The 21099-nt window shown below is 42.1% G+C and overlaps 2 protein-coding genes across 2 annotated transcripts; both read right to left on the reverse strand.

Annotated features, from left to right (window-relative positions):
• Positions 1-9297: 9297 nt before the first annotated feature.
• plk2b (polo-like kinase 2b) lies at positions 9298-14167 on the reverse strand. The gene is made up of 14 exons (XM_083905445.1): positions 13970-14167; positions 13747-13854; positions 13515-13631; positions 13203-13332; positions 12802-12985; positions 12466-12664; positions 12188-12335; positions 11954-12048; positions 11549-11681; positions 11292-11372; positions 10845-11004; positions 10506-10635; positions 10244-10354; positions 9298-10127 (listed from the first exon to the last, which is right to left on the reverse strand). The coding sequence occupies exons 1-14, from the start codon at positions 14159-14161 to the stop codon at positions 9936-9938; spliced, it is 1980 nt and encodes a 659-aa protein (XP_083761571.1). The 5' UTR covers positions 14162-14167; the 3' UTR covers positions 9298-9935.
• A 53-nt stretch (positions 14168-14220) lies between these two features.
• On the reverse strand, positions 14221-19801 carry LOC310940232 (adenine nucleotide translocase lysine N-methyltransferase; the record flags this gene model as incomplete). The annotated part of the gene is given in 9 exon segments (XM_083905163.1): positions 14221-14280; positions 15499-15568; positions 15570-15625; positions 15628-15645; positions 15753-15803; positions 15884-16024; positions 16412-16516; positions 17140-17301; positions 19787-19801. Coding segments are annotated over 9 exon segments (678 nt in total).
• Between the last annotated feature and the right edge of the window lie 1298 nt (positions 19802-21099).

Raw genomic sequence — 21099 nt, forward strand, 5'->3', positions numbered from 1 at the left:
GTCAACAGTGAAATGATTACGATAGCATCTCCTTTTTTCAATAATGTGTGACCAATGAAGTAACCTTTGCTGTGACCTAGATTGAGAAATCTCTGCCGTTTATTATCTCAAGGGAAACACGATGATGTAACATCATGACATCAGACGTAACATCTGTTATATCAGCAATCTCCCGTGTATATTTTTAGTTTGTCGGTACATTTTATGAATCGATGCTTGTGTTGACCTTGTGTCTTCACAGGCCGTTTATTATTAGGGCCAGAGCTCTCACACAGTGGTGCGAGGACCTATTGTTCTTCTAGGAATTCTATTCTCATTTTTTTTTCTTTCTGCATCTTCAATCTCAAATTTAGCCCCCTAAATGTGTGTGAAAATAACGCAGACGGAGCAGGTGGGAATGTGGTTCAGCCCAAGACGAACAAAAAACCCCATTGGGACCATGACCTCGACTCAATAGGAAGTCGGCCATTTTCAGAGGTGGGTAGTAACACGCTACATCTACTCCGTTACAAATACTTGAGTAACTTTTTGGGAAAATTTACGTTAGAAGTAGTTTTATTGCAACATACTTCTGCCTTTACTTGAATTTATTTAAAGAAAGAATGGTATTATTACTTGTCACTTTATTATTATTTTTTGTATTACGTGCGCTATCTATTTCTCTTCCTGAGTGACGTCTTCAGCCAACATTTCTATAACGTGACTATTTTAAACAATAAACACATAACGTTGGCTATGGCTGACAAAATCTTGCCAATCAAATGCAGCCACTTGAGTCACATGACAACTCCGTGTCCGCGGCACCAGCTGTTAGCCGCTCAGCTGTTAGCCACTTAGCTGTTAGCCGCTCAACTAGCCGCTCAACTGTTAGCCGCAGTTTTCGGCTCCAAGTGGACTTAAAACATACCAGCAGCTCGTTGTTTACCGTGTCCGACACCGAGGCTCCGGTCTCCGTTTTCCTGGTCCCCTGTCTCCCGGTTTCTGGTCTCTTTTCTCCGGGTTTCTTGTTGTAGATACTCTCCGGACGCCGTCGTTTCCGCTCTCAGCTGTCAGCTGAGCGGCCTACCATTACTTTTACTTGGTTACCGTGCCGACGTATCCGAATTGGATAATCCTAATTCATTATACTTTTATATCAAGGGTGATATATTTAATTTCCCAAATAATTAATGTATTATTGTTTTTTGTTCAACTGTTATTTATTTTATTTTAAAGACCGTATTTGTTGTTTTAATTTAAATATTATTATTTAACATACCTTCATTTGAAAATTGCTGTTTTATATTATGTTGTGTCTATTTTGCACCATTTGTGTTGCTCTGAATAATAATAATAATAAAAATTCTGGAGATACTCAGTACTTTTACTTCTACTTGAGTAATTACTTAAAGTAACAGTACTTTTACTTGAGTCATTTTTATGGACCTACCCACCTCTGGCCATTTTGAATTTGCTACGAAACAGGAAGTGCCTTATAACTTCTCCGTTCATCATCGCTGGCACGAAACTTCATATGTGACACAGGAGACCAACCCTATAAACTTGACGCAACGCGATGTTGGCCATTTTGACCCATACATTGACCGATCGGCTAAAAACTTTACATGTGAGACCAAGGGACCCACACTGAACACATGGGGAACATACAGGAAGTAAGTCTTCCCAAACAGAAAGTGCCCTGTAACTTTGCCATACATTGACCGATCTGATCGATACTTAATGAGACTGAGACCAGGCTCCCAGGAAGTCAGCCACCTCAAACAGGAAGTGCATCGTTAACTTCAAATTGAATTGACCCATCTGCGCAAAAAGAGACCCAGCCAGAACTCATTAGCACAGAGTCCAGTGCTTTCCCTGGCCTGCTGGCAAGGGTGGCACAATGCTGTTTAATTATTATTGTTATTATGAAGAATTTGTAGGGCTTCTTGTTACCTTCTACTCCCAAACGCTTGTTTTGTTACACTAATCATCAGTGCGGCCAGGGTTTCTTCTGGAGATACCCTCGTGCACACTCCTTTTCCTTCCAATCCTAAATACATTAAACTTCGCGTTCCCATCTCATCTGCCAGGCCAAACACAGGATTTCCAGTGGATGTGTTCCTGTCCACTTCCCTTGAAGAGAAAACAAACAGCGACCACAGCTATTGTCCTACGAACCCTAACAGTAAACGGCACGGCAGTTTGTCATCGGCTATTGTGTCAACAGTTAGAAGTTTATTTCATAAATGCACTCATTTCATTTGTTATCATGCCAGTTTTCGGTCGTTTTCAGTCATTCGTCATTTAGTGCATGTTTCTGTGATTTTGTCTGTTATGGTAGATTTAAGTATATACTGTTATTAATGTTAATTGTTGTATAGGCTGCTATCAAATGGTAATACAATAAAATTAAATATACAGCAACATGTCTTTCAGCAAAAGTTTCAATAGGGTGGAAACTTTCTAGAGGTATCACAAATAAAAACATTGTTTTCTACTAAAAGACGTCTCATCTTGTACAACACTGTAGCATGTAACTTTTAAATATAAACAAATGTCGATTACAAGTCAAATGAGCCTATCAGGTCCACACAACCCTCCCTGTGTTGTGTTTTCTCAGTATGAGTCTTGTATAAATGTTTAGATCTCGTGTCACCTAGTGACATACTTGCTGCACACAGGAGGATGATTATTTTTATGTTATGACGGAAGGAAGAAGTGGCAACAGAGATCTAGTAAAGCGAGGCAGCTGCAAACAGGCTGGAGTATGAAAGGAATCACAAGGACACACAAGTGCCTACAGAACATTTTCAGAATTGAATTTTACTGCTCAAAAAAAACAACAACCTGATGGTTCAGCAGGTTGATGAGATAAATGTTTCTTTCTTGCCAAACGGAAATCAAGCAACATACTGTACAGTCTGTATATTTTAAAGGTTCGGTCAATGGTGAGACTGCAGAAACTAATAAAGGACTAACTATGGTGGCCTTTGCATGCCAAAAAAGGATCTCGTTCTCCTTTGTTTGTGCAGTAAGTTTCCATTTCAAAAGAAAAGCAATGCATGCCGTGGCTTGTTTGTCCATTCAGGCTGCAGTAGAAACAAGATGGCAGCCTACGTAAAGTGAAGCCTTTGCCTATAAAGTACATATAAAAGTTTGTATCTTTACAGCCATTACACATGAGATAATATAAACAACTTCATACGGCGTGAGCGGAACATGCATTTGTGAATGTCAAAGAAAATTGATTTTGCCAGAACAAGTTTACGAGCATATTTTCTGCATTATAAAATAATGTGATCAGAACACTTTTGAAGTGCACACCTAAAATGGGATGACTCACTGGGAGCAATCAAATGAATTGCAGCTGGATTTTTTTTTTTTTTTTTACGTGCAGGCGAGGGTGAGCATTGCCGTCACCATGGAAACAGTTGTGTCTCTCCCACTCAGCTCAATGGCAGAGCAAGTGGAAGCTGCCAGTCTATTATCGCAGATGATGAATTAATTGGGGAATTGACGGGAGCTGTCAGACAAATCCTCGGATACGAGTCGTTGACCTCATGCCCAGATTTCCTCTTCATTCATCAGACATTTTGCGTCTCCTTTTCTCACAAGAGTTTTCATGAATGAGAGACACACCAAGGACAGGGAGCTGCTGCTGTCTGCAATAGCTTCAAATTATCATTATTATTATTCACTCTTGATTGAATGAATGAAAAATCATTTTTAAAAAGATTCATTCAAAAAACATTCAGTCTGTCTTGAAGCATTTTCGGCTGCATAATGAGAAGAGTTTTGTTTTCTTACATGACAAACAAGCTATATGAGTTATTCTGCAAAACTTTCAGTTACACATAAAAAGCTCTCTAAGACAAAAAAAAGCTATTTCTTTCCTCTTTTTTTTGTTCCGAAATGCCAGTGCATTGAGGCGTTATCTGCGTTTAATAGCTGACCCTGTAGAGATTCATCTTCCTCCAGCTGACAACATGAAGCCAGTCCTCCTCCTCCTCCTCTTTCTCCATCCTGCACCACAGTCCTCTCATCCACCCCCTGCATCTGTCCACTACATGCTGCTGGAAGTACGGCAATTTGGATAACATTACCTTTGGCATTTGCTGGAGGCAGAGAAATACCAAAGGTGGGCGATGTCATCGCCGATCAAAAACGGAGTCAGTAATCTAAACTTTCTAAAGTCCAACGGTGCATATAAGTCATGATATCTCGTTCTGAAATGACTCAGACTCACTTCTGAGTTGGCAAATCGTGTCCATTGTGTTGTTAGAATAGACGCAAGTGACATTGTTGTCACTGATTGTAAGCACAAGAAATTGTGACATCCATCCATCTTCTACCGCTTTGTCCTACACATGAGGGTTGCGGGGGTCGCAGTGTCAATCTCAGCTGACATAGGGCGAGGTTGCCTGTTCCTAAGTGTGATGTGTCATCTTCAAAATTATTTAATATTGCAGTAATCTCTCATGATGTGATTTCTCACTGTGTAACTGCATCATTTTGGATCTCAAGTGGCAACCTTATCTATCTATAAAGCAAGTTGCGTTCGTGTGTCTGTCTGTGTGTCTGTGACGGACATATCATGCTGACCGTTAGTCAAATCACCCTAAGATTTGGGATATGGGTTGAGCATGGCACGATGGTGTGCATCCTTGATTTTCAAGTTTTTTTGGAGTAATTTGAATTTTCGCTGATTTATCACGCTACACCAGGCAGGCAGCAGCTCATCAGCAGCAGCTGCGCTGTCTGGAATGGGGAGTTGGAAGTGAAGAGGCTGTCCTCACGGTGGGTGAGACTTTTTCACACGGTTCACCGCCGAACATGGCGTTATACTGAAACAACGACGATGACGGTGTCCATTGACCAATACGCGAGCACATATTTAATTAGCATTAGCATGCTACTATTTTGCGGCTAACGTGGCGAACCTATTTCCAAAGGTAAGCTAGCGAGGCTACGATTAGCATTAGCGTAGGGCTAACATAATACAAAAACTGTGCAACCTCATTAGGCACAACGCAAATGTTTTAATTTTCGATTAGCATTAGCGGAGCTAGCTGTTGTGACTGTCAGACTGTGTTTGTATTATGTTCGCCTTTACGTTCCTTTTCATGCATTACCATAACTGAAATATCTTCTTCAGCTCCCACTATAGGAATACATACTTCCTTCGGGCACTGCGCTAGTTTATATATATTTAAGAAAAGACTGTAAACATGTTGTATCATCACTGCATTTAAACATATTTTCACCTCTTACTGGTGATAATAGTTTTCAAAGCTTCAGCAGGTAGACAGGAAAGAACATTTATCACTTGACTTGTTGAGTAACAGCTCGACTGAATCCAAAGGGAGATGATGCTTGTGCTGGTGTGTGTGTGTGTGTGTGTGTGCGTTTCTGTGCGTAGGATTTGCTTTGTCCTTTTTTTTTCTCGACTCTGAGTCACAGGATTGATACGCTGCTTTGAAGCCTCTGGAGTTCCCTCCCTCCACAAGACAGAGCTGCATTTAAACACTTCTAAATGAAATGTGATGAATGCCTCAATTTCCACATCAGGATAAACACACTTTTCTGTTCATGCTCATGCCATACCATTGCTGTGATTCTGAAAGAGACATACGTGCGCTGTGTCATTTAGCAGCGATTACGGTGCGATTGTGTCTTGCATGTTGCAAAGAGGATGCCGAGTATGAAAAAGAGAGCAGCGCTTTACGGCCTCCACCTTCTCATCTGCTGGTATGGATGGAATGCAGTTGTAACTTTGTTTTCAGCGCCTCCAAATACAAGGCTAAACGGTAATAATTTCTCGGAAACGTTTTCATTTTAGCGATCATCTGTAGAGCTACTTTTCTCCCCGTCTCTATGACACACTCTGTCATTAAGGAAACTGAAGAAATAATAATAAGGAAAAAGGTCATTCCAATTTAATAACTGGGCCATGATGGTGAAACTCACAAACTTTAACTACCGACATTGTCACGTAGGTTCAGCCCTGTTGTTTGGGTCTGACACATTTAATCAACATCTGCAAGAAAACCCCCATTGGAGGATATTATGTTATTTGCATGCAATACAGTAAGACTTGGATATTTCAAGCTGGGCACAGTGTCCCTGAGCTATATCTCCAAAGAGCATGGAACTCATTTTAAACAAGTCAATTTACAGACAAACACTGCTAAACGGCTAAATAAAGGATGTTAAAATTGGTTGAAAACAGCATGCAACGTTGAGCGCCATATGTTCACATCAACATTTAATTGGATGTTTGAACTACAGACGGGTCCTTCATCCTTCTCTTCCGCAGGTTCGTATAGGCAAAGTCCTGCCAAGTACGCTTTGATGCACAAATAAACCCCAAAAACTATGTGAAAGGGCCAATCTTTTTCAGGCGATTGAAAAAAAACAAAAACATTTTTATTGTGCTGATTGCAGGAAATAAGGAATCAGACTCCAGTAAGTGGCTTCCGCATCTTAAGTGACTCATTCGTGTGCTTTCTATATGAACACAGAGAAGGAACATTCACTTCTTCTTTATAAGAAGGGCAACGTTTGACTGGTTTACACTGATTTGCTCATTGGACTGGTCATTATTATACTGTAGTCTACAACAGCAGAGGATTTGGCAGGGCTACAGGACCCATTCTACAGTACAGTCTGTTTTTGTCCTCATAGTCGGAGGAGGAGTGCTGCTGAGCCTCCGTGCATCCCAGTGTACACACATTTCAAAAACTGTCTGCAAAGAACTTAATGACAGGTATAAAGATCCACCGTGTCACTCCAGATTAGCCTCACTCCACTGCGAAGCGTGTCTGCATGCGCACGACCTTTCGCTGTCATTGTGACGTACAGTACAGCAGTTTCTGTTTGGAGCAATCCTGAAAACGATCTCAGTAAAAGTTCAACTGCACATGTGCTCAACAACATTTCCCACTGGATTCATCTTCACATCAAACTCACAGATGTGGACAAAGCACTCATGATGGGGCGCTGAAACATTAGCACTGACTCACTTTGGCCCCGTCCCAGTTCCTCCCCTAACCCTAAATTTTTGCCCTAACCCTAAATTTTGCGCATTCTCGTGTAGGGGGAGCAAGACGGAGTGCGATTTTGCCCTATAATCACCCCTCAAAATGCAGTGAGCTCTGATGCGTGCTTAAAACGAAGTGGAAGATGAATTTACTAGTGCTGTGCAAAAAGGTTAACGCGCGTTAACGTGCGCGAACGCATGACACGTTTCCATGACGACTGACCAGAAATAGACACGCATGACGTCATGTTTACATGCTGTGACACTGTTTACCAGTTAGCTCCGTTTGCTGCATTAGCTCCCTTTAGCGATGTTAGCGCGCCTACAGTCGAACTGGAGTGGTCTGTTTATTAAACGAAAAGAGCAGCTAGCATACCTGTGTACTGCGTATGTGTGCTGCGTATGTGTGCCTCTGTTTTTAAAGTTTAGCGTTACTCATTTGAACAATCTGGAGTCACGTAAAACATGACGTCTTTCCGTTCAGTCGTCATGGATACGTGTTGCCCGTTAACGTTGACTCCAATCAATGCCGTTGACAGCACTAGAAATTACCCATGAAGCTTTGCGAATTCAGTGAGCAGGCTGATTTTTTTCAACAAAGATGGCGGCCACATCTACAGAGGAACAATTTCGTTGTAAGTATATTTTCGCCAATAAGCACTCGAAATGTGTTGGAACGTGTTGGTTTGATATACATCCAAAGGACCGTTGAGCTTTGAACACTAATGTCAGAAAATAACTGACTATTTATGAAAGCAGCTAGCTAACCCGCTAACTAGCTTGCTCCCCTGGGAGAATTGTCAACATGTGACGTAGGTTAGCGCGTTCGTTACGTTCACTACGCTAATTTGCATATAGTGGTGTGTCCCAATTCCATAGGGAAGCTACTTCCATCATCGAGGGGAATTTACAGTTGAGGGCACTTCAAACCAAGTGGAAATTTTAAGGGGGAGAAATGGGACGGGGCCAAACTCTTACATACCTTTTCCACCCAAACCAACTCAATCCTTTGTTTCAACCCATCCAGTAGATATGCTGCACTCCTTTTTTCCGATGTTAGGAACACGAGTTAAAAAAAAAAAGAAAAAAGAATGCCCTCGAAGGCCAAAAAAACTTCACATCAACAACACCATCTATCTCCGTCCCACTGAAGCTGAAGCACCATTACTGCCGAACCCCCTTCACTCAGACCCAGAGGTGTCGTCATGAATAATTCCTGCCGTACTTCCTATTGTAGGCTACTTCCTGCACGAGGTGCATCAGTCTGAGTGGGTATGTTTATGCATGAGGCATTTATTATTGAACCACGGAAAGCACGGATATTCTGGAGTGAACAACTAAAAGGATGACTCAAACATCCAAGTTCCATACAGCACATAAGGCGTTGAACAGAATGATCAAATACTCATGTGCTGAAGAGAGAAAAGATACTTTTTTTTTTTCTGATTCAAGGTGATGTCAGGATTGTAGTTTGACTTCAGCAAAGAGGAGCCACGTCACATGTATTTTTATACAGACTTCAATGATTTCCGACTTACCAAATTGGGTAGTGGTTGCTTGTTTCCATGGTTACAATCGGGGGAATGTGAAGACATCCAAAAGTGACTGTAGTCACTTTGACTCAAAAGCTCTGACGCAACTGGTGACATATGAAGAAGACCAACCAAGGGTCTGACATTTTATTTTATATTGGTCTGTTTTTCTTTTCCGACCTGTGCGTTGTTAGTGTCGTCTGTCCTTTCCCTGCAATTTCCCCCCCGTTTCTCTCTCTCGCTCTCTGCTTTTGTTGTTTGATGGTCAGAGACCTTGTTTGTATGTGAAGACGATTGTGGAGAAAACTCTTGAACCAGAACATAAACACACTTTACTGTAAACATGTCTATCACGTATCCATGTCGATCTGTGCTCATTTCCTGTTGCAAAGTTGTTCGGATGAGATGCTTGCTTTGATTTGGCCCCAGTGTGGAGATACAGTAAGGTCATTATGCTTTAGTTAAAAACTCATTTGCACCACTCTGCACACAGTACATTTTTAGGGCTTATTCAGAAAATACACAAAAGGATTTTTTTTTTTGTAGAAAAAATGCTTTATTATTAAATAAATAAATACTGCACCCTTGAAAACACAATAATTTAGGACATTTTTCGATCAAGGTTATCATGGCTCTTAAGGAATCCTTAGAGGATGTCTGACACTGTTTTTTTGTTTTGTTTTTTTACAATGTAATCTCCCCCCCCCCTCACATTTTACCCTCTCAGTGTACTGAGTCCATCTGTCAGTGAGCAGAACAAATCACAGTATTGAAAAAAATGTGTGTGATATTTCCCACTCGCACATAAACAGCTAAGCTCTGGAGCATCCACACATACACTGTACATCATTTACAATATTCCACAGTCCAACTCTGGTCTCGTTACTCTCTAACTTGGACGTCCTCTATAAAACACCTTTTACTATACCTCTGTGCATGATTACGCTGGTGCCAGCCCAGCTTTTGCCTTTACTTTCCAATTATCCCTCTTTCCACCCCCCGACCACAAACATCTGGGGTTCACATTCGTACCAACATAACTCAGCCCTTCCTCTCGTAGAACAATTGACAAAAACAAAATCAGCCCTTTTCAATCCACAGTTATTGTGCTACATTTCTTTATCTCTATTCCTTTCAGTCTATCGTTTTCTTTTCTTTTTTTTCTCTCCGCCCCCCCCTGCACCTCTGCTGAGTCACAAAGGTGCAGCAGCGGAGGGGAATATTCATTTACTTAGCACAAGTTCATCTTTGGTCCGCCTGGTCTTAACAGATCCCACGTCTTCATCATCGCTCCACTGGCGGGCGCCGTCGTAGCAGCAGCACAGTGCGTCGGATTGAGCGTCATCATTTCGTGCCGTTTTCCGGGACGTGCCCTTTGTTTGTTCTTAGCTGCACCTCTGCAGCAGCATGTTGAGCGAGTACACCATGCGATCGCGCAGATCGCTGGGGCAGCCGCACGTCAGCAGGGAGCTGAGCTTGAAGGTTTTCGAGACGCGGTCTTCGTTGATGTACGTCAGCATGTACTCGTCCTGCTGGCAGGACAGGATGATTTTAGTGTGGTCGTGGTAAAAGTTGACCTGTGGAGAGAGACACGTATTTTTTAAATTACTTTGCTCTCCGGGAATCTTTGATCAATCTTTCTCAAAGCAAACCCAGCAACGGCACTGTTTTCGATGATGGTGCGTGTGTTTACCTGGAATGTGCCATCGTTAAAGAGCATCATGAGGGCGCGGTCGGACTTGAGCCATTGCAGCAGGTAGAGTCTGGGCATGTGTGCGTCTGTCATGCTACCCAAATCCCCGCCCTGAGAAAGCAGAAGAGGCACACGTGAGATTTAGACAGGCCGCAACTTGAAAGATGCCACTTCAAATGTGCTCCAGGGGGGGGTTGAAAGACAAACAAAACCAAAACAACGACAACATAATGGATGATATAGAGCAGAGATATTTACTTACATCCATGAGGTTTTCCTCCATGTAGTGAGAAAAGTACTTGAGTACAGTCACTTGGCCAACAAAGTGTTCCGGAACCTCACAGGTGGGGAAAACGGAGCATTGGCCCATCTCTGCATAATAATGGATGGTCCTGAAAATGTAAAGGGGATAGAGTTGGGAATCCAATCAAACAAAACAAAGTACACAGATCATCTTTATATAATGTAATATAAAACAGCTTTCCCAAAATGTGATATTATGTAACACTGCAAGCTTAAACAAGCAGTCTCCATTAAATATGATGATTAATAACGTTTAATGAGAAGGTGGAGTGTTATCAAAGCACGGGACGGTGCGTACTTTCTGTCGGGCAGGAGGCTCATGTGAGTGCCATTGTTGAAGAGAACTCCCACGGTGTGATCAGACAACTGGTAGCCAAAGCCGTACTTGTTGGAGTAGTCCACCCATTTCGTCACCCACTGAAGGCTACAGCTCGTCGAGCCCTGAGGAACGTCGTCTGCTGCGGGGCGACAAACACAAAAGGAGGATTAGAACACAACTTAAAGAGGTTTATATAATTGGCATAGTTTCACAGAAACTCGTGTCACTATTAACCATACTGTTTTAGGAAGTTTGGGTGTGTTGGAAAAAAAAAGGTGTGTTTTTCATGGCTGGTTTCAACTGCATTTCTGTCAGTGTAGCTATTTTATGGCAAAATACAGAGGTGCAGCTTTGTGATTTAAGATTTAATTATCTTTAATATGCATGAGTCATGATTTTTTTTTTTTTTTCAACAAACTGACTCACCTTTAGGCATATTCTCCAAACATCCCCTCAACACGCTTGCAACAGTCTCGGCCACACTGCCTGTTGTGTTGTCTTCCAGACCTTTAATTTAAAAAAACAAAACAGATATCACTCTGTGGCCTAGACCTTATATCAAATCACTCTATAATTCATGTGTTATTTACGCTCACATAAGGATTACATAAGATCCGTTCACATAACACTTGTCATCGTTTGCCTGCGAGTGCGTACGTGAGGACCGAGGGTGGCAAACTCACATTCACTGCTGCTGCTGCAGCTCCCCAGACTTCCCCTTACAATCAGACGGATGGTGTCTTGCGTAGCCGGAGACTGGCTCTCTGTTGCCAAGGCAACGGGGCTCTCTGCAGATGGCGGAAGTAGACTTCCATTCTGGAAGGTGAGAATCAGTGACGACAGGATTTAGAGTCTGTGCGTTTAGATCATCTCTTCCGACTGTGACTCATTGGTTACCCACAGATGCAAAGTGGTAGACTTAAAGGTTATAAATAAGTGCCTGTTTCATTCAAAATTTCAGTATAGCACAAGAGTGACTCATTAGAATGTACATACATACAGCAAATCTATCCACTGAGTGCCTGAATAAAAGACGTCACCTTATTATTGTATATATAATGTTTGGTGCTGAATGAATTATCTCTTACCTCAGAAATATTTTTGCTCTGTTGCTGGCTGATGACACTTCTCTCCAGGTCGTGCTGCAGTTTGTAAATCTCCTCTTCCTCTTTGGTTAACTTATCTGTCAAAGGCAATAATAGCACAAAAATCAGAGCGTGGACAGCAGCTGACTACACTTCATCAGAGCCAGTGCCAAATCAAATGTGGTAAGTGGTGATTTAAGTGGTGCATAAGCGCTAATGGGTGGCTCCAATACTCACTCAGTGTTTCGTAGTATTTGACCTTGTCTCTCTTCCCTCCAAAGAGTGCGGCAGCAGCTTTCTTGAAGAAGCTCTTGGCTGGACTGGAGACGTGGAAATCTGGAGCTGAATGGCAGCAGCTAGCCGGCAGACGCTCTGGACTGAAGCCCTGTTTAGAAACGAAAGTGGGTCAGTGTGTGGCCGGTGGTCACTGTCACACTCCTACACACTGCTGTTCAGACGGAGCGACGCGAGCGGGACGGACAAACGGAGAGGAGAGAGAGAGTGTGTCGCCTAACCTGCGTAAAGAAGTCGTGCCTCAGAATGAGATCCAGGTTGGGTCTGTCCTCGGGGGTCTTGGCGAGCAGGCTGGCAATTAACTGCTTAGCCTGTGGCGACAGGGACGAGGGCAGGGAGTACCGAGCCTCTCGAATACACCTGTACGTTTCCTTGAGGTTGGTGGTTTCGAACGGCGGTCTGCCCAACAACATGGTGTACCTGAAACGGAACAGAACGACGTGAGCTCATTTTGGTCAGTAAAAATATAATGAACTTCATAAAAAATTCATATTAGTCTCCCATCATTGAACCCTTTGAAGTTCCCCTAATGATGAATTTATGGTTATCCGACTCACATTACACAGCCGAGGGCCCAAACGTCTGATTCACAGCCGTGGCCCTGCTTGTTTAGCACCTCGGGGGACAGGTAGTTGGGAGTTCCACAGATCGTCTTCCTCCTGTTTCCTGCTGGCTCCAACTTGGCAGCCAGACCAAAGTCCCCGACCTTCAGCTCCATGGACTCGCTCACAAAGAAGTTACCTGTGGGGACCAGAGGAAACGAGAAGATGAGCACCTGATACTCGACTGAGGATCAAAGGCTGAGGAGTTGATTTAATGAAAAAAAAAAAACAAAAAAAAACTAGAGGACAAAGTGGGCTGGCATCAAAGATTGATATGCTCACGGAGAATGCCGTATTAATCGTGCAAAAAATGTCTCGGTACTGTAGTGTGTCACCGCTGCAAGAGGAGCACTTACCAAGTTTAAGGTCTCTGTGAAGGATTTCCTGTTCGTGCAGGTACTTCAGACCAGACACGATCTGCCTCAGATAATAACGCACCTCGGGCTCGGTGAGCACCTTACGAACCTTAAGGATATGGGCTAACGACTGCAAAAGATAAACAAAAAGAAGACGTCAGTATTACAGAACACATTTTACATCAAAATGTATTTAACACACAATGCTGGTAGGAGCAGACTGTGCTCCCTCACTGATTTTGGGTGCAATGCAGATGCACCGGTAAGAATAAGGTACATTAATCAAAAGCATATGTGGTAAATATTACTTACTTTTCTACTACAGTATTCCAACAGGATGTAGATGTTCTCCTTGTCCTCAAAATAGTGATAAAAGTGCACTATGTGCTTATGGTGCAGCGCTCTGTGCAGCTCAATTTCTCTGTCAATCTAGTTAAAGGGGGAAAGACAAAAAAAAAAGGTCAGTGACACTGAAGACTGTGTGTACCTCAGTTAAATCCCAGTACGCACAGGCACTGGCACAGGCGGCTGCATGCGCGCTTACCTTCTCCCGTTGGTGAGGTTTGGAGACGCGCGCGTGTGGAATGATTTTGGCTGCGTAAACTTTGCTGTTGGAGAGGTCGGTCATCTCGTAGCATTTAGCGAACCCTCCCTGGAAAGAAGAATATCTGTTAATGAAAAAAACCTGTTTGCTTTGTTGTTCTTCTAAAAAGGGTCAAATCCAGAAAGTCGTCAACAGATTAACAAAGCGGGCTACAAAGCGCTACCTTTCCCAAAACTTTTCCACGGCAGTAGCACTTCCCCGTGGCAGGATCGGTGATAATCCTGGACATCTCCGAGGGCGCGCTGCGCTCATCCACTCTCTTTCGGCGAGGCTCGCAGGATCTCTGCGAGGACTCGCACATGCTGCTGCTGGTGGTGGTGGTTTGTTGGGACTCGACACTTCTCTGTACTTCCATCAGATGTTCTCTGTTAGTTTGGACTCAGAATGAGATCCGGAGACTCCGTCTGAGAGCCTTTATACTGTGGCAGCCTCCCTCACTCCCTCCCTCACCCGTTTGTCTGCCGCCCTCTCTCTCTGACGTCACGAAGTGAAATGAGAGAATGAGTTCTGCCTGATATTGACAAACCCTTGCATGTCCACTGGTGTTGATGACATGACGTGTAATCAAGTGTGAAGTTCATGTTATTCTCTATAATTCATGTATTCAAGACTGTTTGCATCATAATAATAATAAACACATATATATTCTTTACCATATTTGTTCATGGAACTCAGGACTCAGTTTCATGGACCTTTTTAAATGTTGTGCAAAACCTAGTTCGCAGAATTGAAAGTTTGGTGCATTTGACTGACGACATATCCACGAGGCAGAGGAAATACTCTCTCTGTATTCCACTCAGGTACATGTCCTCTGCTGTTCTTGCACCAAACTCACTTTAGAGCACCAGCACCCTCAGGTGGAAATTTTGGATATCAATGGAGGATACAGTGCTGCCGATGCACTCACCGGCCGCTTTATTAGGTCCACAGGACACCTCAGTGAGTTACTACATGCCACTTCAAAGTCAGTGTTGCCATGTGATTGGCCATGATTAAGCAGTTGAATAGACGCGCCTAATTAAGTGGCTGCTGGGTGTAAATCGCAGCACCACACCAACATTTGAGGCTGTTAAGTGTGACCACAGAGGCAATTATACGTGTGATGGTGGCCTATTAAACTAAGAGAGAGGTAATCGTCACCCGGAGATGCTATAACACAGATTTGGTCTATTTTCGAGAAAACTATTTGAATTGAAATTGTTCCAACATCTAAATTCTAACATCCATGAGGTGGCTATGCATGCATAGAAGGAAAATCACCTGAAGCATCCCATCAGAGATCCATATAGTGCTTTTACGATGTATGAATCAAAACTACAAGAAAAAAACACACAGTCCTCCATGTAAACCTTCTAATGAGACGCATAAATGTTAATAAAGTTCTTACAAAACAGAGCCACAAAGCATCATCTTAAGCACATGTGATCAGCCCAAAGACTGATTAGGTCTAGGTGAGATCTTGTTGAATACTCCTTGCAATATTCAAGATATAATTTCTAAAGCGTCACTCATTATCAGGGATACTAGAAATCATAAATTCTTCTTTCCCTTTGATATGACTTTATACCTCACCTTTTTCTTCATTTCCTGTGTCTGGGGGGGTTTGTGTGTTTGTGAAAACAACAGATCAGGGTTTAAAAATAATCCAGTACGACTGTGATTTGTCACACCACTCTTCAACCTTGCGCTCACACCAATTCTTAGGTGCAAGCTCACGGCGTCGATGTCGTAAGCAAAAGTCTGGTCAAGACCGGAGCCCGCGGAAAGGAAAACGACACGTGATCACGTGCGCATTGTCCGGAAGCTCTTTCAACAGCTTTTTTCGCCGAGCTCTCCCATCTGTAAAGAGGTCAGAAAAGGCTGAAATAGCAGTTATATGCTTTGTGCAGTGTGATTCATTCAGCTTTAAGTGAGAGGGGGAGATAAAGAGAAGGGGGAAAACTCACCACTCCTGGAGCGAGGAAAGCCGTCACATTGTTGTTTGAAGATAAATCAGTCTGTGAAAGAAGAGAAACGTGATCAAGAAACGACTTTGATCAGGATTAAGGACAGCAAAAAAATTCATTTTAGCTCTCACCTTCCAAAAGTCTTTTTTGACAAAGGTTGCTTGACTGGGGGGAACACCTGTCCAGAGAGCCTTGCTCCTGGCATAGGCCACTAATAAAGAGTTGATCTCAAAGCCTGTGCAGTGGAAACCAGCAGAGGAGGCTGCAAACACCTGCGAGTGGCAGAGTACACAGCATATTACAGCATATGCATAAAAAAAGAAAAAATGTATTCATTTGTCAATCACATCTCTTGAAAACATCCGATTTACCTGTAAAATAATACTGAGTGTGTTTAAATGATAAATAATGTGTATTTACATAACGACTCATCTTTCATACCATTCAAATTCTACCGGCAACGCTGGGTTAAGTGTCTTGGTCCAAGGACACATCGGCATGTAGACTAGCAGAGATGGGAATCAAATACTAAGCTCTATCACTTAGCTACTGTACGTTAGTCTCTAACTTAATGGAATTGCAGTAAAAAATATTCTGACATTTGCTCTTATCACAATTTACATATCTTTAAAAAGTGGGTCTTGGTATAACTCACTAACCAGTCTTCCGTCTCCTGATCCCAGATCGACCAAGCGACCCGTTTTTCCTTCAAGCAGCTTCATAGTGTTCAGTGTCTGGTTTTGACTGGAGGGCAAATAAGGCACCTGGACCATAGAACAAACGCACAATAAGTCAATACTTGTGACAGGTGGTACACAATTATTATATTATAGCAAATTGTCTTTCACAATCTCTGATATTAAGCATATTATCTTCGACTGAAAAAAAGACTAATAGCGTAAATACTACAGTAAGATCTGAACATCTATCTCTGGATATGTTTTACATCTGTTTACATCGGTTAATCCCATTAAGTGCTTTGACTATAACAGTGCATCTGATCTCCTACTCTCAGTGCAACAATATGTCTGAATGACAAATATAGCCCTCGCTTGTATTCCTAGCTAGAGTAAACTGGTTTTGATGTGTGCTAATGTTTACTTCCACTTCTAAATATAGCCAACAGGTCAGAATACACAAAGCAGAGGATGAACATTTTCTTTACAGTCTATTTTTGCTTTAAAATGACACATTCTCACGTGAAACAAATGTATTTATCATTACCAAAAAACAGAACATTTGCACAAAATGCACATTAGATCAATGTAACGTAGAAGATGGTGCGTTAAATGGTACCCATTAAAAACACACAAATCACACAAATATAATATAATAAACACATACACACATATAATAAAGAAATAAAAAGAAATAAAGTTTTAGGCACCTTGAGCCTCCACGGGATTTTGCGAAAGCCAGGCACTGCAAAGAGACTCCAGACTCCGTAGAGTCCTGAGAACAGAGCACCTGTGCAGGCTGAAAATACAGGATCGGGCCTGTTGTTGAGGAGGATGCCGCCATGGTCTTGCAGATTTAACTCAATACTGTCCTACATTATACACTCCAATACATGCTATAATAAAATACAGCAAATAAAGATATGTAAAGTTCTTAAGATACGGAGGTCAAGGGCAAATCTGATGGTTAGAAATACTATTATTAAAGGTCCAGTGTGGAAGAGTTAGTGACGTTTAATGGTCTCTAATACTGTTAGGGAAAATCACTGTATTGGATACTGGACAGATAAAAATATAAAATCCAAAAGTCTTAATTGCCTAAGTAATTTTTTTGGTAATTGGGATATCTGCCTAACTTTACCAATGTGCTTCCTAAAAAACGTTTTTTCTTGTTTTCCGAAAACGTTCAAATATGACTTAAGCAACTATGCTATTAGGCTAACGCAATGTGCCATGTTTGGACTTGTTTATTTCTACAACAATATTTGTCACACACTGGGTTAAAAATGACTCATTCATAGGCGACAAAACCCAAACTATTTTCATTTTAAAGCAAATATACACGTATAAAAACATACTTTCTCAACACAATTTCTGCCGTTAAACCATGTCACATACTGGACCTTTAACTGAAAGCTTGAATATGTGTTTAAACAGCTAGAATGCTAGAATTAATGTAGACATTTAAATACAGTTTACAGTGCAGCAGGATAAAAATAACTCTGTAAACAAATGTAGTCTGTAGGGTCATAAAGGAACAATATTTCTCTGTTAATGATTACCAGAAGGTCAAGATCGAAGTATTACACACAAGCAGAACGCACTTTTCCAACAGCAGGTGGTGCTACTGAGGACTCCTCGTGCACAAACCTTCTAGAAGTTTGTGTTTACAACACATGGATCATGTTCTGACAAGCAGCAGTTTATGATCAGAGACATTAGAGCTCTTTACTGTCATTCTCAAAGAGGAGGTGCAGCAGCAGTATGAGGGGACAAAAGCAGAACTGATGCAGACAAACGAAATTGGCTCATAATATAGTAAAGTAAACGAAACAGCAGATAATGAAAGTTATCATAAGGAAAAAATATATATATATAAATAGGTCGATGTCGAAGCTTTGAAGTGGCAACAAAAACACAAACTGAAACTGTGTGCAACCTCCTGATCCTGACCCACCCACCGTTTCTGTGTCTATGGCGCATGCGCACTCACTCGGCAGCTCTGCACAGAAAGCTCAGTCAGTCAGCAGCAAACCCCGCCCCCCACACTCCACACACAGCCAATCAAATGTCTGCAGGATTCACATCCAAGTTGTTGTAGATCACACAGTTGTGCAGCAGCAGCAGATTGTGACAGTGTGCTTGTTCTTCTCATCATGGTGGATTATTTTATTATACACAATGTTTCCTTCAGGTATAAAACTAATCATAATAATGATTTAAGCCTTTTTTTCCTCCCCCCCTAATTTCCTGAATAATTAACTTGGTTTGATCAGTGGCATCTTTTCAAATTACTTCTGAAAAAAAAAAGCTTCTCTGAGATGCCTTTTGTAAATCAACACTGTAAACAATCACCAGGATTTGTCAGACCTTTATCTTAAAAATACACTATTTTTTATTGTAACTGTTTTTTTAAGTGTGGTGTACATTGTTAAATACTGTATTTATACAGGAAAATACTGTTAAATGACAGTAATAGCCACTGTGAAGTCACAGTAAAATCCAATATTTATGCAGAAAATGCTGCAAAACAGTAAATTGTGACAATAAAAGGACACGACGCAGTAATTCACTGCATAGTCAGATATAGTGGTGATATTAAAAGTTATCTTGTTTTATGTACTTTAGCTGCCTAATTGTAAAAAAAAAAAACACTTTGATCTCGTTAAATGCACATTTATTATCATCATTACTTTCTTGTTGCAGTTGTTTTTTTTTACATTAATAATTTGGGTCTGATCTGCCTAAGTGAGATTATAATTGCAAAGATGAATCCCCCTGCAGTGGCTGTTGTACTCAAAGACCCACAGTAATAATAATATTCATCACCAGGCACTCGGGCCTCTTTTGTTTACTCTGGTCGCCTGGGCAGGGAGACGGTGGGAGGGGGGGGGGTGGTTAACACAAGTGACGCATAAGGAGAGGGGTATTATATTTGCTTCCTGGCAAAAAAAAAAAAAAAAGATATTTCTGCAGCTGCTCTGTTGGAAGTTTATTGTAAACCTCTGGAGAAAACGCAGGCGAAACATCACCGTGGATTGAATGGATCTGTATGGGAAGGTAAGATGATTTTACTGAAGACAGGGAGAGGAAAAACAGTCACATGACTGCAGTCATGACGCGGTGTGTGGACACTGAAGTAAAAGGCTTCCTGCTCGGTGATGTTTAAGGTTGGAATAAGAGAGAGCGCACAGCAGCAGCAGCAGCAGCATCAGCAGCTGTTAACAGCTGGGATTGCGCTGCATGCTGAGTAATGTAGTCGAATCTGCGCGTTTGATGGCGTTCTCCTGCTCGGCGGAAAGACTACAACCCCCACATTCATCTCGACCCCCCCCCCCCCCCAACCCTTCAACTCACATCGACCTCCCCCATCACGACAACGTCAGAGAGACACACACACACACACGCAACGACGCACTCGCTCCGTTGCTCGTGCTCCCTCTCACGCGAGCTCATCGTCGTCAGCTCCGGGGCGTGTGCCAGATCAGAGGCGGAGGAGGGGGGGGACAGCTCCCAGGTGCTGAAACTGCTCTGCGCTCCAAAAGACAGAGGCAGACAGACGGACAGACACACCACAGAGAGTGAGAGAGAGAGAGAGAGAGAGAGAGTGTGTGTGTGTTTGTGCGTGTGTGTGTGTGTATATATGTGTGTGTGAGAGAGAGAGGGCGAAGATCAACGACAAATATAAAAACCATACTCTGCGAATCAGGGGGCAGATACAGATAGAGAGCCGAGGCCTTCAAAACAGGTTTGTCCACACAATGTCCTCTCCTCGCGTTGATGTATAGTTGATGTGCAAGAATTTTCATCAATAGATTTAAAAAAAAAAAAAAAAAAAAAAAATCCTCCTGCCCAGATCTCGTCTTATATCGTCCTGATGCAGCTCCCAGATGAGCGACATTGTGTTGTTTTAGATTACATGTTTAAATAGAATTGTGTTTCAGTGTCAGGATTACACTGATGTTTTAGCGATGTAGTGTTTTTTCTCTCTCTCTCTGATACACGGAAGCAGACGGACATCTAATGCAGGATGGAGGTCCGGCATTTTTTTTTTTTTTATATAACTGCAGAAGCGAGAGGAAGAGCTAATGTTTGCATCATAAACGCAGAAGCCTTGTCAAAAACAATCACCTTGGAGAAAACAGGACTGTGCTCCCTCTTTATCCTGCGCGTTCACTCGTCCTCTTCAGGTCGGCCGAGTGTCGACAGCTTTGCATTGTATTACTCAATGAATGAGCGGTCGTTAAGGTGTAACATTACCTTGTCCTTTCTAGCGTAACAGTCTTAATATAGACGCAGATAGATCCGGTTACTCCTTGCTAAAAACCCTAAAATAAATAAATAAATGTGAGGTTTGAATACTGCATAATATACTTCCACTTTGAAAATAAAGACAAAAAATCACAGAATCATATTATATTATAGGTATACCATCAATTCCCTTTCAGTGAGACTAACTCAGCTGTTTAAAACCCTGGTTATCTAATACTCATCAATACAACAGCTTGCTGTGTTGGTCAAGCCGAGTTTCCTGACACAGCCTTCTGTCGCCTCTCATCTGTGGCCTCTGTACATCAAGCTGCTACTACAGTGTGTGCACACATTAAGCTTGTTCTCTCACTTTTACTTCCTGGCCCTTGTTCAATTAAGTAAAGTTCTCTTTTTAAAAT

Source organism: Microchirus variegatus, assembly GCF_963457635.1.
Source record: "Microchirus variegatus genome assembly, chromosome: 18".
Lineage (NCBI taxonomy): Eukaryota > Metazoa > Chordata > Actinopteri > Pleuronectiformes > Soleidae > Microchirus > Microchirus variegatus.